Raw genomic sequence first — 14,995 nt, forward strand, 5'->3', positions numbered from 1 at the left:
ATAACAAACCCTGAAATATATACATATATATATATATATATTTGTTTTGTATCAAAACTTAAGTTTTCAGACATTTTTTATGAAGTTATGAAACGAGTTGATGAATGTAAAGTTACCCATTAGAGATGCTTCCAAGATTTGATTAGCCATTAGAACCTTGTCGGTCGGATTAAGAAGGCCGCTTTCGAATTATCGTTTCTGGATCTCTATCACATTGTAAATGATTGAGATGAAAACAACAAACAATGTTCCTGGAACAGTCTTTGAAACCACAGGGCCTTTGCCTTCTTTCATCTTGTCTAGTATCTTGATCACCAGTTTCCTTAGAGGAGAAGTGAAGAGAATCACCAAAACAAGTGCCATTTCAGCCGAAAAGAGCATTAACAAGAGATGAATCATCTCGATCGATAAGTATTCAACAAATTACTGCAATGGTTTCTGGGGGGAAGTCACGTACAATTTATGGGGTGAAAAAAGGGGATGGAAAGCCAAAAGCCTGCAATTGAAAATGTTTAAAAACATGTTGAAATTCTGGTATCCGCTTCAAAACTTCAGTTCCCGGTTCAATTAAAGAATTATACTTTCCATTGCTCTAGGAAGAATTAACAAGGAGAATCAGAATAACTTGCAGCCTCAATGTTCAAGTAGCGTAAACTATGTTATGCAAACTCTTTATTTTCTCCGAATTCTCGCCAACATTATGTTATGCAAACTCTTTATTTTCTCCGAATTCTCGCCAACATTTGTATCCGACACATTCCAACATGAGGTTGGAGACAAACGATTGGAAGCAATCTTGACCCGTAAACTCTTTTCGTCGTTACTATCAAAACCCTGGTCGCTGCCATGTAAAGCAATTCCGGCCATCGTTGCTGCTGTAACCGTCATTCGGTTTGACTGAATTTAACAAAAGGCCATTCCAGTTATCACATTGTGCTCCAACATTTAGTACATATTAACTCTTATCTGCTACAATATCCATTATATCATACATCTCTTGCAACAACATGAATGAATTGGAGATGATGATTCAAACATGAAAAAGTAAAATATAAAACCTCTTGCCAATAACCAGGAAACTTTGTATTAAGGCAAAACCAAAGACATTTCATGCCGTGTGTGAACTCAAACCGCGAATGGTGTAAGTAAAAATCTTATTTTGCGCAACAAAAACTAGAAATATGTACACTCGATATGGTTCAAAAGTGGTCACCGGAAATTCCGGAACCCATTAAAGGGTGAATCAAAAAATGAAACCCTACAAGACTTCAGTCATTTATTCTTCTTGTTTATGAAGCCACAAGGTATACACCGAGCGTTTACGAGTGCCACAAAACCATGAGATATCTGAGCACTTGCTATTATGGTTAGGGCTTTCATACATCAAGTAGCAGCCTGCGCGGGTCTTCCACAACATCTTTGATACGACGCAAGAAGAAGACAGCCTCTCTTCCATCGATCAACCTATGGTCATAAGTGAGGGCAACGTACATCATCGGTCTTGGGACTACATTACCTCCAACAATCATTGGTCGGGACACTATTGAGTGCATACCCAAGATAGCCGACTGCCAAAAAAAATATTTAATCATGTCAGGTTCTCTTGCTGGTCCAAAGCAATACGAGTACGTCACAACCACACGGAACCCTGACAAGCATGTGTAAGTGTGTACACATATTCTGTTTATAACCAGTAACCACTAACCTGAGGAGGGTTGATAATAGGGGTACTCAACAGACTTCCATAAACACCGCCGTTGGATATTGTAAATGAGCCTCCAGCCATTTCATCAATTGATATGGTCCCATCAGTTGCCTTCTTTGCAAGGCCGTTGATCGTCTTCTCTATCTCGGCAAAATTCATCTTATCAGCATCGCGGACAACCGGAACTACAAGACCCTGGCAGGAAAGACAAAAGGAACAAAAAGCTTAACCTAGAAACATGAATCACATTTTATTTTCTTACTTTCAGTACCTATGCAGTTATGATCCATTCATTCGTTTATGAACACTAGGCTATACGATTGGCAACTTTCAAGTTTAGAAAAAAGAATTGTATAATCTTCTAGATATCTCATTTTTCATGAAATAAATAAAGCAACTTCAGCTCAGTGATAAAGAAAACAAGTGAAAAAGACCCTTCAACAAGTAATTTTCTTTAACGGTCACCTAGGATAGAATTCTGAACCTGCTGATTCCTCGTTTCAGTTTCAAAAACTGCTCCAAGTTCACACGAAATTTTCCGTTTCAACACATTTTTACATGCATAAAACCCACAGATCTATAAGTTTCTTCGGAAACTAGAGAGAAAAATAACAATTAAAGCTTCAGCAACCCACCAAGTCTTAGCTTGGTTGGCACAGTTGTTGCTATAGCATTCTGGAGGCTATGGGTTTGAATGTTCTTAAGCATGAAGTAGCCACCAATTTAAGGGTTGGAGAGTTATGAATAGTAGACGGATTGTATCAACAAAAAAAGCCTTCAGCAAGCCATTAAATGGCTAAATTGTGATTGGCAAATCAAACAACATTAAAGAAATACAAACACAAAAAGGATATTACCTTCAGAGTACCAACAGCAATGCTGATATCTATATAATCCCTATAAATAATATCATACCCGTCAATTACAGCATTTACAATAGGCTGATGCTGAAGTGCACCGACAGCAGCCTGAAACAATAAAATAGAAGAAATGGTAAGGGAAAAAAGCGGTGAAGGCAGGCTATGAATGCATATGTGAGCATTTCAAGAACAAATATTGCATACTTTAACAAATCCCGACATAAATCCCAACTTGACACCATGTTTCTCAACAAAAGCATCCTTGTAATCAGAGCGAAGCTTCATCAGATTAGTCCTGCAGCGAGAAGCAAATGAATCAGAAAAGAATAACAGATCCAGTTTTTATCAGAAATACACCACAGCTTTTATAAAGAATTCTGATTTAATTAACTTCACAGAAAACTTGTAACAGAAGAATTAAGCAAACAGTTCCGTACAGACCAAATGGAAATGTTCAGAAAGTTGGTTAGCACAGATAATCTGCAGGATGCATTACACAAATTAAAATACGAGGGAAAAGAGATCACACATGTCAACTTCATTGAATGTTGTCAACATTGCAAAAGTATTTTGAGAATCTTTCAACCGAGTAGCAACTCGTTTCCGGAGTCTTGTCATAGGAACCTGTAATCACGAAGCCATTTAGTCGACTTATTTTCTATGATGCCCAACATCATTTTACACCAAAGCTACATTTTGGATGTAAAGAGAAAATGAGAAAACTTACTCTTCTTTCCCTTTCCTTGGGGGGAAGTACAGATTCAGTAGCAGTTCGTTTTGGAGGTGGTGGAGCAGGGGCTTTAGGCTTATCCACAGCAGGAGAAGCTTCAACTTTAGCTTTTGGCTTATCCTCCTTTACCGATTCAAGGGGAGGAGAACGCTTCGAAGCAGCTTTTTCTGGTTTCTTTTCAGCAGGAGCAGCAGGTGCTGCACCCTCTGAAGACTTTGAAATGATAGCAATTTTGACACCTGGTTCCACAGTATCTCCTTCCTTGGCTACATACTGGAAAGAACTGTAATATTTATATTCAGGATCCAATGCAGTCCCCTTGCTCCCAAAAATGAGAAGATAGGAGTCCAGAAATAACCAACAAACAAGACAAGTGCATGCTGTTTGACTAAAGGTACAGATTTGTTGATAAATTATAATTACCTCTTGTATCACACCGTCTTGGGGGCTGACAACATCAATTGTTACCTGATGAATATAAATACTACAGGTATTAGAGGTATAAACGCATGCATTTTTAAGAAGAGTGAAGAAATAGTACCTTAACTGTCTCTATTTGAGCAATTGGTTCATCTGCTGCAACTCTATCACCAGGTTCTGTTCTCGAAAAGTCAGATATATCAACCATCAAGCACATACAATCATGAAAATAAACATGTCTAGTAAAGGATGGAAATTACAATAATTGAAAACATACTTTTCAAAAATGTTGCCAAAGTGCCATCAGTAATTGATTCTCCCATAAAAGGGACAACAGCATCAACCAGATCACCTTCACCAAAAGTAAATTGCAGAAGTTATAAAATTTTTAAATCAACATAAGAATGACAAAAAAAGGAATATATGGTTGTGCCAAGCAGAAACAAAAACGTAGAAGCCAAGGACCTGCTAGTCTAGCACAACAATACTGCTACTCAAAATCATTATACAACTAAATTACAGCCAAAATCTCCCTACTACTGCATTCACACTTTTGCAGAGAAATAATTTAAAATAACCTCTTGGTCAGCCCTATTGCTAACTGCTAAATGAGCTTGATAGTACATAGTTGCCAATGGTCTATTCCAGATAAACTGCTCATCAAATGAACAATTAGAATATACAGGAACTAAATTCTAACAAAACACCAAATGCCACATCCATGTATTAATAATAATAACCAGTTTTCATCAAATGAACAATTAGAATATACAGGAACTAAATTCTAACAAAACACCAAATGCCAGACCCATGTATTAATAATAATAACCATTTTAAACAAGGAAAAAAACGCTAATAGGCATTTGGTAAAATTAATATCATAGAGGACGTTGATCAATATCATACCATCTCCATAAGAGAAAGCTCTGAATGACTTTTGAATGATAGTCTCCGACTGAATGCTAGAGATGACATCCCTGCACATAAGAAAAGTTGTCAGGGGAAAGAAGTGCCAAGAAGCAGCAAACTGATTTAAAGATAAAAAAAACATGAAATGAATTTCTGATAATGATAGATATGGTAATTACACTACATGAATCAGATCACTCCAGCAGTTCACTCATACCCTCACCATGATATGAAATGACAAACCAGTGACAGTATAATTCATAAGAATTAACGCGGGTTACAAAAGTTCAGTACCAACTAACCTTGTCTTTGTCAAACCAGCAGAAGAGCCTGCAATAAAGAAGAAATAATTTCAATTAATAACAAAGACAATCAACAGAATTTACCAAAATGAGAAGAAAACAAAGCAAAAGTTTTACCTGGCAGAACAAGATGAGAGAAGTTGCGGACATTGACAATTCCTCCCGGCTGAAGTAACAGAATCTGTTCAAACACTTGAATTAATTCTCGTGAGAATGCTTACTTTTGTATGATAAAAATCCAAACATCTTCCACATAGATTAAAGGTTTAATAACATCAAATATCGACGTCAATCAAAATTTAAGAGAAACTGAGCCACAAGCATGTTTATCGAATCATATTCATACTCAGCTGAACTATTTACCTCTTTTCCAGCATTTGAAGACACTCTAGATGCTGAAACGCTCGGCCGAATCACCTGCAAGGACTTCCCTAATACCTGTAAAAGAAATGGAAACAAGAACTAATAAAATCCAAGTGCTTTAGCTGAACAAACCACAATTTAAAAAAATAAAAGTTCTAAATGAGGCTGATGAACCTCCGGTCGCAACTTTTCTCCTTAAAGCGCCCAACATCACCGATGTCCAGAAGCTAAAAGCAAAACTCAATAATCTAAAGGAGAAATCAAATAAAAGTTCAATAATCTATAACATAATAGATATATGGATGGATATAATTGCGTGGGTCTGAATCTAAACATTGAACACAATGAAAAAGGTAATAATGAGAGATGAAGAAAAACTATATATGGAAGAGAGCTTTAACTTTAACCTGATTTCTGCAGACAAATATGAGAGCCGTCGAATGCACTGTAATTTGCTAAACAGAAGAAAAAAAATATCTAAGAAGGTTTTATTTTTTGGTTTCTTTCTTTGAGAAAGACGGAGAGAAACCGTGAATATAGTACATCTTAAACAAGGTATAAATAATTAGTATAAATCATATTGGATACCACTTAACTTTATATATTAATTCGTTAATGTGATTGAACTTTTAATTTTATCAATTATAATATTAATTTTTTGTTTTACATCAATTACATCACTCTATCGTTAAGTTATTAACGGGATAATGACATTAATACTACAAACCGTGATGGTGATGACTTAAACCATATAATAATTCAAATAGGATATATATATATATTTTAATTTTTTATTTCATATAAAATTCCTAATTTACAATCCCCAAGCACTAATTCATTTTACCCTTTATTTTATATCAGTCTTCTCGTCAATGACAGAATGAGGAATGAGAAAAGCAAGACATAGCAGAACACAACGATGAAATGAAGCAACTCGTTATATTTCTGGTTTTAATATGTAAGTATCTAATTAGAGTGATTTTATAGGAACATATGATTGTTCGGAATTTGTGTGCCTAATAATGGCTGATGTTGCAGAAATAACTTCCCACTTAATTCATTCACTGTTAATTTTTTTAAAAATATTATTTTACACTTTGCTAAAACGAAAGTAAAAATAAAAATTTAATTCATATTTCAAAAAAATGAAAAATTAATTCAATCATGAAAGAATTAATAACATGAATATTGAAAAGAAAAGTAGATATAGATGTCGGTGGATGTGAAACAATGCATGGGCCATGGCTTAAGATCATATATACTACATAAAGCATAGGATAGAGTAGCTATTAACTAAAATCCGGACCATCAATTAGGGATCAATAATGAAGCACTTATAATGCTGTATGAAGGCTATGCTTAAGCTAATTAAATTGTAGAGCATATATGTTGCGACCAACAATAAGTTGGTTTAACCAGATAGGATACTAAATCCTTTAAATAATATTAAAGATTAAAATTCTAATATTGTGATAAGAATAAATTAAATAAAGAGTCATTTTATAATAAGTTTTTATATTAAGTTTATATAATATCTGATTTGGATTAATCAATCAATATATAGAATACTGGTGATTAAATAACATAATGATCTTGTTGTAATATTTTTTTAATAGTCGAGGGGTATAAGATAATATATGTTCAAAATATTTTTAACTAATTGATAACACACACCTTGTAAATATAGATGTTCGAATTCAAAATCTCTAATAAAATAATATTATCTTTTACCGTTAAAATCACTTAATGAATTCATATAATCATTATTATCTAAAATCACCATAAAACTATAACAATACTTGCAATTTAAAAATATAATTACTTTTCATGGCTCGATTGATATAGACCCCTCGGATGCGCTGCCTTGTTCTGGTCCGGTATTGTACTTAGGTGCGTTTGGTTCACGGAATATAAGATTATCAGAGAATATGATTACTGGGAATATTGTATTTTGTGTTTGGTTGGTTTAGTAAAAATGTAAGATTACTATGTTTGGTTAAAGGAATAAAAGATTATTAGAATGTATATTTTGCCAAATTTTCCTTATTATATATTTATTTTTTTAACAAGTTGAATTCTACTATAATATTACTATAATTAATTTATATATTTTCTTTGAAATTTTTAAATTCATAAAATTTATATAATTTTTTTTTACAAAATTAAAAAGATAAATAGGTTTAATGAAAGGGTAAAATTTTATTTTAACCTGTGAACTTCATATAAAATTATAATTATGGATTTTTTTTTGTAAATCTAAAATAGTTTAAGGATAAATTTGTAATTTAACTTTCGTAGAATTTTTATTATTCAATGACAGAAGAATGATAATTTTGAAAGGAAAAAAATTAAGGGCATTTTAGTCTAAAACGTCAGTAATCTAACAATACCTAAGAGAATGAGATAATTACATTTTCGGTAATATACCAAAAAAAATCTACTGTTGATAATAAAATATTACCGTGAATAAAATTACCGGCTAACCAAACGGGGGAGTAAGGATTTCATTACCCCGATAATATTATATGCCGTGAACCAAACAACCTCTTAAGAGTCGATGATAGTCCCGTAGCTGGTGGCTTTAGTTATGTTGAATGAACTCAATATTCATGTCTTTATAATTTATGTGTTATGGGGAATAAATATTTTTGATACTCTCTTACTTCTTTCATTGTAATGATTGAATTTCGGTTTATAATCGACTTATGAAGAGATTAACGAGAGCAATTTTTTCAAAAATAATATTTATAATGAAAGAGCCATAAATATTAGTTTAAATGTAATGATATCTATTACTTGATTCGATTTTCATAAACAGAATCTAACTTTTGAATAAATTTAGTCTTAGTCAAGATTTGAAAAATATACAAACCAAACTAAATAATTCTATCTTAACTTTTTAACTAATAATAGCCATTAATTTTATTTAATAGAGAAAAATATATAATAAAATTAAAAGAACAAAATAATATCATAAAAAATTAAAAACCTAATCATACAATTAAAATGTGATAAATACAAATAAATGTCATTGTCCACAATGAGTGCGACACTTTAGCAAATTAATTTTATTATATTTCAATCGTGATTTATCTTCGGTGATTGTAATGTTTATTAATAAAATAGAATCAACTTGAGAATCCAAAATATGTTTAGATCAATAAGATAACTAAATAAAAGTAATAAAAAATATTATTAAATTCAATCTAGAAAAAAAAATAAAAGATATGCTACAAGCAATGTTTTGAAAATCAGATCGGATCGGTCGGTTCAATCGGGAACCGTTGCCTAGTCCGGTTCAATCTAAACCGGTTGAACCGCTACTAGTGAACTGGCCAGAACCGCTGAACCGTTCGAACTGGACCAGAAAAAATCGAAAAAACCGGAAATTTTGTTTTTTTTAAAAAAAAAATTAAACCAAACGTCGTTTGTTAAGCGAGCCAAGTCGAACTCGAGTATTGCTGAGCTCAACTCGAACTTGAAAACTTTAAAAGTAAGCTCAACTCCACTCAAACTCACAAGTTAAAAAATTATCAAGTTCAACTCGAACTCGAAATATAATATTAAAACTTGAACTCAAAAAAGCTTGAACTAAAAAAAAATTAGAAGCTCTATTGAAGCCTAAAATTCGAGCTTGATTGAAGTGAAAGAATAGTTCACTCAATGCTCACCAAAAGGCTCCATGATTTTGAATATCAAATTACCTCTATTATTTATAGAAGTTAATTGTGATGCTCTTCTATGTTTCTTAGCAATGTGAGATTGTTTTGTTCTCATATTTTCTCTTTAGACTTTTGGGATGCTCTTCTATGTTTCTTAGTCATATGGGATTGTTTTTTAAAAAAATTAAACCAAACAATATCATTTTTGTTATGATTTTTTTAGCCCCAAATTTATTTTTTAATTATAATTATATAATTATATTTATTATTTAATATGTTTTACCTTAAATATTATGTTGTAGTTAATTTGAATCATTTTATTTCACTTGATTTTATGGTTTTTAATTTATATATGTTATAACTTGTTTTGAATATGATTTGTGATATAAAAAATTATTTTTTATTAAATATTTTTAGTATTTTTATTTAATTTTTTAAATAATTATGACGTCGTCCGATTCTTCCGATCGGTCGGACCGATTCGATCGGTTAAACCAATAAACCGGTAGCATGACCGATTCATTAACCGGTCCGGTTCTCAAAACCATGATTATTCTTATCATCACTGTTATTTGTTTTATTCATCTAAAACATTTCAGGCTGGACCAAGCCAATCTGCATCGGGAGGCATACTTTTGGTGATCAGTACCGAGCAACCGATTTAGTTGTCCAAGAACCTGGAAAACTCGTGCTTGTTTTTGGTAATCTCCTATTTTAACAGAGAAACTCTGTCAATCTATAGGTTTTGTACTTTGACATGGCCTAGCAGATTTTCTGCAGAGGAAAACCCATATTCATCTTACTTTAATCTTATTTTATCTCATGACTCTTTATTTTTGCGGTTCCTGATACAAGTGGTGGGAAGAAGGAGCTCGAGGTTTTCAACTTCAAAGGTTCTGGCGGTGTAGCTTTGTCCATGTACAACACTGATGAGGTACATGTTCAACATGTGACATGTATGCCCAACAGGCTTCTAGAATCCATTAACTATTATTATGGCTTTGAATTGAAAACAGTCTATTTGTGCTTTTGCCGAGTCTTCAATGAACAATGCTTACCAGAAAAAATGGCCACTTTATCTTAGCACAAAAAATACAATTATGAAGAGTTATGATGGAAGGTTTGCATTTGCATGATATGGTTTTTTGTTTTTTTCACATTCTTACTTCTTATTTGATATTTGTAACCATGTATTTCTATAATTTGGTGATTTCTGATGTTTTTCTTTTTTCTGAAGATTTAAAGACATTTTCCAGGAAGTTTATGAAACTCAATGGAAATCCAAGTTTGAGGCAGAAAGTGTTTGGTGAGATACAGTACCCATTGCAGTTTTCTATTGTTCTTATTTGGAGTAACTACACTAGCATAACTAGCTTTGCTGTGTTGTTGGTATGAGCACCGTCTTATTGATGATATGGTTGCTTATGCTCTAAAAAGCGAAGGAGGTTATGTATGGGCATGCAAAAACTATGATGGTGATGTGCAAAGTGATTTCTTAGCCCAAAGTCTAGCATATTTAAGATTATTACATCTGCTTCATATATAATTATAAGCAGCTGCTTCTCTGAAAGTAAAAGAGGCATTTCATTGAGAAATTTCTATCTAAGGTTTTTAATGCCATGCTTCATTTTCCTTTGTTGATTTGCTAAGCTTTTTTTCCCTTTTTTGCACGGGACAGGGTTTGGATCTCTTGGGTTGATGACATCAGTGCTGGTATATTCTCTCCCCTCTCAACTAAACACATCCATAAATAGATAGAGAACAGCACCTATGCACATGCACCATAGCCTAATGGCCTCATACATAGAAAAGATAAAAGGAATAAGACAGGCACAGCATCCATGCACAAGCACCCACAATGTAACAACCATTAGGGACATTTTTGTTGGATATAATCTTGTGAAATCTCTGAGCAGTAAGTCTTAACATGGATGGAAATCAAATAATGTTCTGAAAAAAAGTTGTAATTCAATTTCAGAAAGACTAAATATCTGAAAGAGAAATGGTGTACTGTAGTGCTCAGGTGGTTTTGATGCAGGCTGCTGAAGCATCAAAGAAAATAAGAACTTGTGGGCGTAATGGAAAATTGTAATTGCTGCTTTTGACTAAAACAAAGTAAAAACTGAAGAAATGCTGTCTTTGATGGCTAAATTTTCGTGAATAAAAAAAATACTTTTCAGATTCTTCTTCAGTATTTCTTTAGCCTTCTTTCAAAAGGGTATATCCATCATCTCTTAGAAGATAGAAGCTTTAATTGCAGATGTTCTTGGACAATTTGTATGGGATGCGGAAAACTAGGTCTTGTTGATTAATGATTCATGAATTTACATAAAGTTTTACTAACATGACATTATTGTAATTTGTAAATTAGTTGAATAAAATTTTTAACTCGAAACAAAATTTATATAAAGCCATTACGATACTACATGAAATTTGTTCTTATAGTGGTTACAGTATACAACTTCGAACAATTCATTATGTTTGTAACGCTGTCAGCTACCGTGATAAAACCCCCAACTATAATTTTAAATTATCTTGTATTTTCTTTTTGGGTATATGAGTAATTGAATTTTTTTCCAAGTGTGCCCAGATGGAAAGACTATTGAAGCTGAAGCAGCTCATGGAACAGTTACCCGCCACTACCGTGTTCATCAGAAAGGAGGTGAAACCAGCACTAATAGCATTGTCACGAGGACTTGCGCACAGGTATTGTTTTGTTATCTCAATCTAGTAATTGAGTTCATGTAGTCTGTTTTGTCGAAAGCTTGGAATTCTTAAGGCGGTGTTTTAAGTTAGGAGTTAATTTCCCTTGGAAACTGGGAATTATTGATGAACAAACAATGTGCAGAAAAATACACAATACTTTAAAATCCTTGCATTTAGAATTTGTAAATCGGCATATCAGTAGGTAAAAGAATCTCTTGCATTTTTAATAATCTGGTTACAGCTTGAGGGACCTATATTATATATATTCAAGAGTCTTAATAGGAAAGTTAACTATACAAGAAATATGGAAACACTTATAAGTTAGCCTATAAATTTGGCAAAAATCTGTAAACAATCTGTCCATATCAAACAAGGTAAATACTAGAAATGGTAAGTCAACTAACGGAATTAATTGCAATTGTTCGTGGAAAATTGTTTTCTAGGCACTTGCAGCAACATTTTAGAACATAGGAATGGTTAATGCAAGTTAATTTAATTCTTATAATGCCCTAATTTGCATATAGATTCACGTAAATAATTTTCTCTTAGTAATTCAGATTATAGTGTAATAGACAGTTTTGAACATTTCAAATATTCAATAGTTCCCTAATTAATTTTGTGAGTAGTATAAAAGGAAAAGGAGTACCATAATCCTTTTTTTGTTGGAATGATAGTTAAATTGCATGCTAGCATCTTAGATAAAAGCTACCTGACCTATTTGTCCAATCATTATTTCAGTCATATTAATCTCCCTTAACCTTTCACTTTCAAACACGGACAATGGATCGCATAATTTAAACTTGGAACTTCTGAATGTTAAAAGGACTCTTCGCTAGTATTAGGATCACATAGACTTCAATTGAAAACTTAAATATGAACAATATGCTCGAGGCACGGAAGCCAAGGAATATGCCTTTATTGAAACTACATATATGCAAAGTGGAGCACAGATTAGTTTGCTTGGAAATTATATGCAAAGTGGAGCACAGATCAGTTTGCTTGGAAATTATATGCAAAGTGGAGCACAGATCAGTTTGCTTGGAAATTATATGCAAAGTGGAGCACTTTCATTAAAGACGTATTATACATTAAACAACAATGCATTTACAATGCCTTTCATCAAACCCATAATTTAATTAAATGAAGTATAATATCCTCATTTATGGGTGAGATGTCTTTTAATTTGAAGACGTAACTCAAAACTCAATACTAGGGCCGTAAAAAACCTGACTCGACCTGCAAAACTGACTGAAATTGACTCGAGTCAAAATTGTTTTTGATCTGCACTATGGCGATCCGAAACCGACTCGAGTCAAAACTGGTGTTGACCTGAACAAGATTTGGATCTAAAAATTGTGGATCCGAACCCGACCTGCATCCGACCTGAGAACGAACTGAACCCGAATTGAACCGAAAATATGATACCCGAACCCGAACTGCATCTAACTGATATGAACCCGAACCCGAGATTGACCTGGTAAATAACTGGTATTATCCGACCTGTTTTCAACCTGATTTGTTTTCAACCTAACATGTTTTTAACCTGATCTGTTTTTAACCTGACCTGTTTTAACCTGACCTGTAAATGATCCGACTTGTTAACATTATTTTGAAAACCGGACCGGCCGGTTCAACCGGTTAAACCAGGAACCGTTGCCTAGTCCGGTTCAATCTAAATCGGTTAAACCGCTACTAGTGAACCGGTCAGAACCGCTGAACCGTTCGAACCGGACCGGTTGAAAACCAGAAAATTTGTTTTTTTTTTAAAAAATTAAACCAAACGTCGTTTGTTAAACGAGCCAAGTCGAACTCGAGTATTGTTGAGCTCGACTCGAACTTGAAAACTTTAAAAGTAAGCTCAACTCCACTCAAACTCACAAGTTAAAAATTATCAAGTTCAACTCGAACTCGAAATATAATATTGAAACTTGAACTTGTCAACACACCTTTTCGTCCTACTAAGATTCAAACTCCTAAAAATAGGATATAATTTTGCTAGGATTCAAACTCCTAAAAATATGATAGAGTTCTACTATTATTTAAACTCCTAAAGATAGGATCCACAAGCATTATAAATAGTCATTGTAACTCACTATTGTAACACATTCGAAAGAGATATACGAAATACCAAGCAAAAAATTACAAGCAACTCGTAGCCATTTTTCGAAGCATTTATATTTTGAAAGGTAAAGTTCATACTTTCGCATGTTATTTTTCCTTACCCTTGTTGTGTTTTGATTCGAAAGAAAACCGAGAGAAGTGTTTTTTGCCAATGAACGGGGGCGTTTTCGAGATCTATTTTTGTAGATCTAGCCCCCGAGGCTTGTGTTTTTTTTTGAAAAACTATTCGGATTTTTATAAACGGGTCGTGTGGATTCGTGTGTTTTGCCTCTACAGTGGGTTAATGCCCATTTCGGTCCCCCTGATTTTAAATACACACAGGTTCGTTTTTTCTTCAATTGTCTTTTAATTTCGACCCCTAATTCATTTTTTGTTTTAATTTAACCCTTATTATTTATATGTATATATATATATATTTAATTATATTTTATTTATTTATTATAATTCTCTTCTTTTTCATTTTTTTTCTTTATATTATATTATTTTCTTATTATATATATATATATATATTATTTTATCTATGTTTACTTATTTACTATTTTTTTATTATATTTTCCTAACGTTATATATATATATTCTTACTTCATTTTATTTTATATTTCTATGATTACTATTTTTTTTTAATATTATATGTATATTTATTTTCATTTATTTATTATTATTACTATTTAGTATTTTATTATATTACATACATTTATATATATATATATATATAATATTTTTATTTATACTATTTATTTATTTTCATTATATTTTTAGTTTCTTTGCTCTTATTATTATTTTTCTTATTTTAAAAAATACTTTACCTTTTTTATTCTTTTTGTATATATATTTTATCTTCATTTATTTTATTTTATTCAATTTCATTTTATTTGTTTTGGTTTCATCCAATTATTTTATGTTTATTATTATTGGTTTCATTTATTTCCTTGGTTTACTCTTTAGTTTTGTTATTTTCTTTTATTATTATTATTATTTTCTTTTAACATCTTATTTTTAAGGGTATTTCCGTAAACTCATTAAGGGTAAGTAATTCGGATCAAATTTTACCTTTTAATTTAACTTGCAATTTTCTTAATCAAAGACAACTGGAAATTACGTAGTACCGAAAGGGCGGTTCAAGGATGCTAATCATTCCTTGACCGTAACCGACTCCCGAACCCGACACGTCTTTGGAAAGACACAGATCAGGTAAGAAATAGGGTATCCGATCAACC

The 14,995-nt window shown here is 32.4% G+C and overlaps 2 protein-coding genes across 3 annotated transcripts; one reads left to right on the top strand and one right to left on the bottom strand.

Annotated features, from left to right (window-relative positions):
- Window positions 1–1,191: 1,191 nt before the first annotated feature.
- LOC120197782 (dihydrolipoyllysine-residue succinyltransferase component of 2-oxoglutarate dehydrogenase complex 2, mitochondrial-like) lies at window positions 1,192–5,796 on the bottom strand. 2 transcript variants are annotated; one of them, XM_039199181.1, is made up of 15 exons: window positions 5,697–5,796; window positions 5,451–5,537; window positions 5,290–5,365; window positions 5,044–5,107; window positions 4,927–4,954; window positions 4,622–4,677; window positions 3,993–4,067; window positions 3,837–3,892; window positions 3,719–3,763; window positions 3,293–3,568; window positions 3,095–3,189; window positions 2,770–2,860; window positions 2,563–2,673; window positions 1,706–1,900; window positions 1,192–1,568 (listed from the first exon to the last, which is right to left on the bottom strand). In XM_039199181.1, exons 2-15 carry the CDS (start codon window positions 5,498–5,500, stop codon window positions 1,377–1,379), a joined length of 1,410 nt encoding a protein of 469 aa, XP_039055112.1. In that variant the 5' UTR covers window positions 5,501–5,537; window positions 5,697–5,796; the 3' UTR covers window positions 1,192–1,376. The 2 variants fall into 2 exon arrangements, with proteins under 2 accessions (XP_039055112.1, XP_039055111.1); XM_039199180.1 differs by having other exon boundaries at window positions 4,622–4,692.
- A 3,989-nt stretch (window positions 5,797–9,785) lies between these two features.
- Window positions 9,786–10,749, top strand: LOC120197996 (cytosolic isocitrate dehydrogenase [NADP]-like). Its single transcript, XM_039199395.1, has 5 exons — window positions 9,786–9,885; window positions 9,968–10,071; window positions 10,189–10,257; window positions 10,341–10,456; window positions 10,630–10,749. Exons 1-5 carry the CDS (start codon window positions 9,868–9,870, stop codon window positions 10,707–10,709), a joined length of 387 nt encoding a protein of 128 aa, XP_039055326.1. The 5' UTR covers window positions 9,786–9,867; the 3' UTR covers window positions 10,710–10,749.
- Window positions 10,750–14,995: the final 4,246 nt, after the last annotated feature.

The sequence above is a fragment of the Hibiscus syriacus genome, unplaced genomic scaffold (genome assembly GCF_006381635.1).
Source record: "Hibiscus syriacus cultivar Baekdansim isolate YM2019G1 unplaced genomic scaffold, ASM638163v2 tig00117056_pilon, whole genome shotgun sequence".
Taxonomy (NCBI): Eukaryota; Viridiplantae; Streptophyta; class Magnoliopsida; order Malvales; family Malvaceae; genus Hibiscus; species Hibiscus syriacus.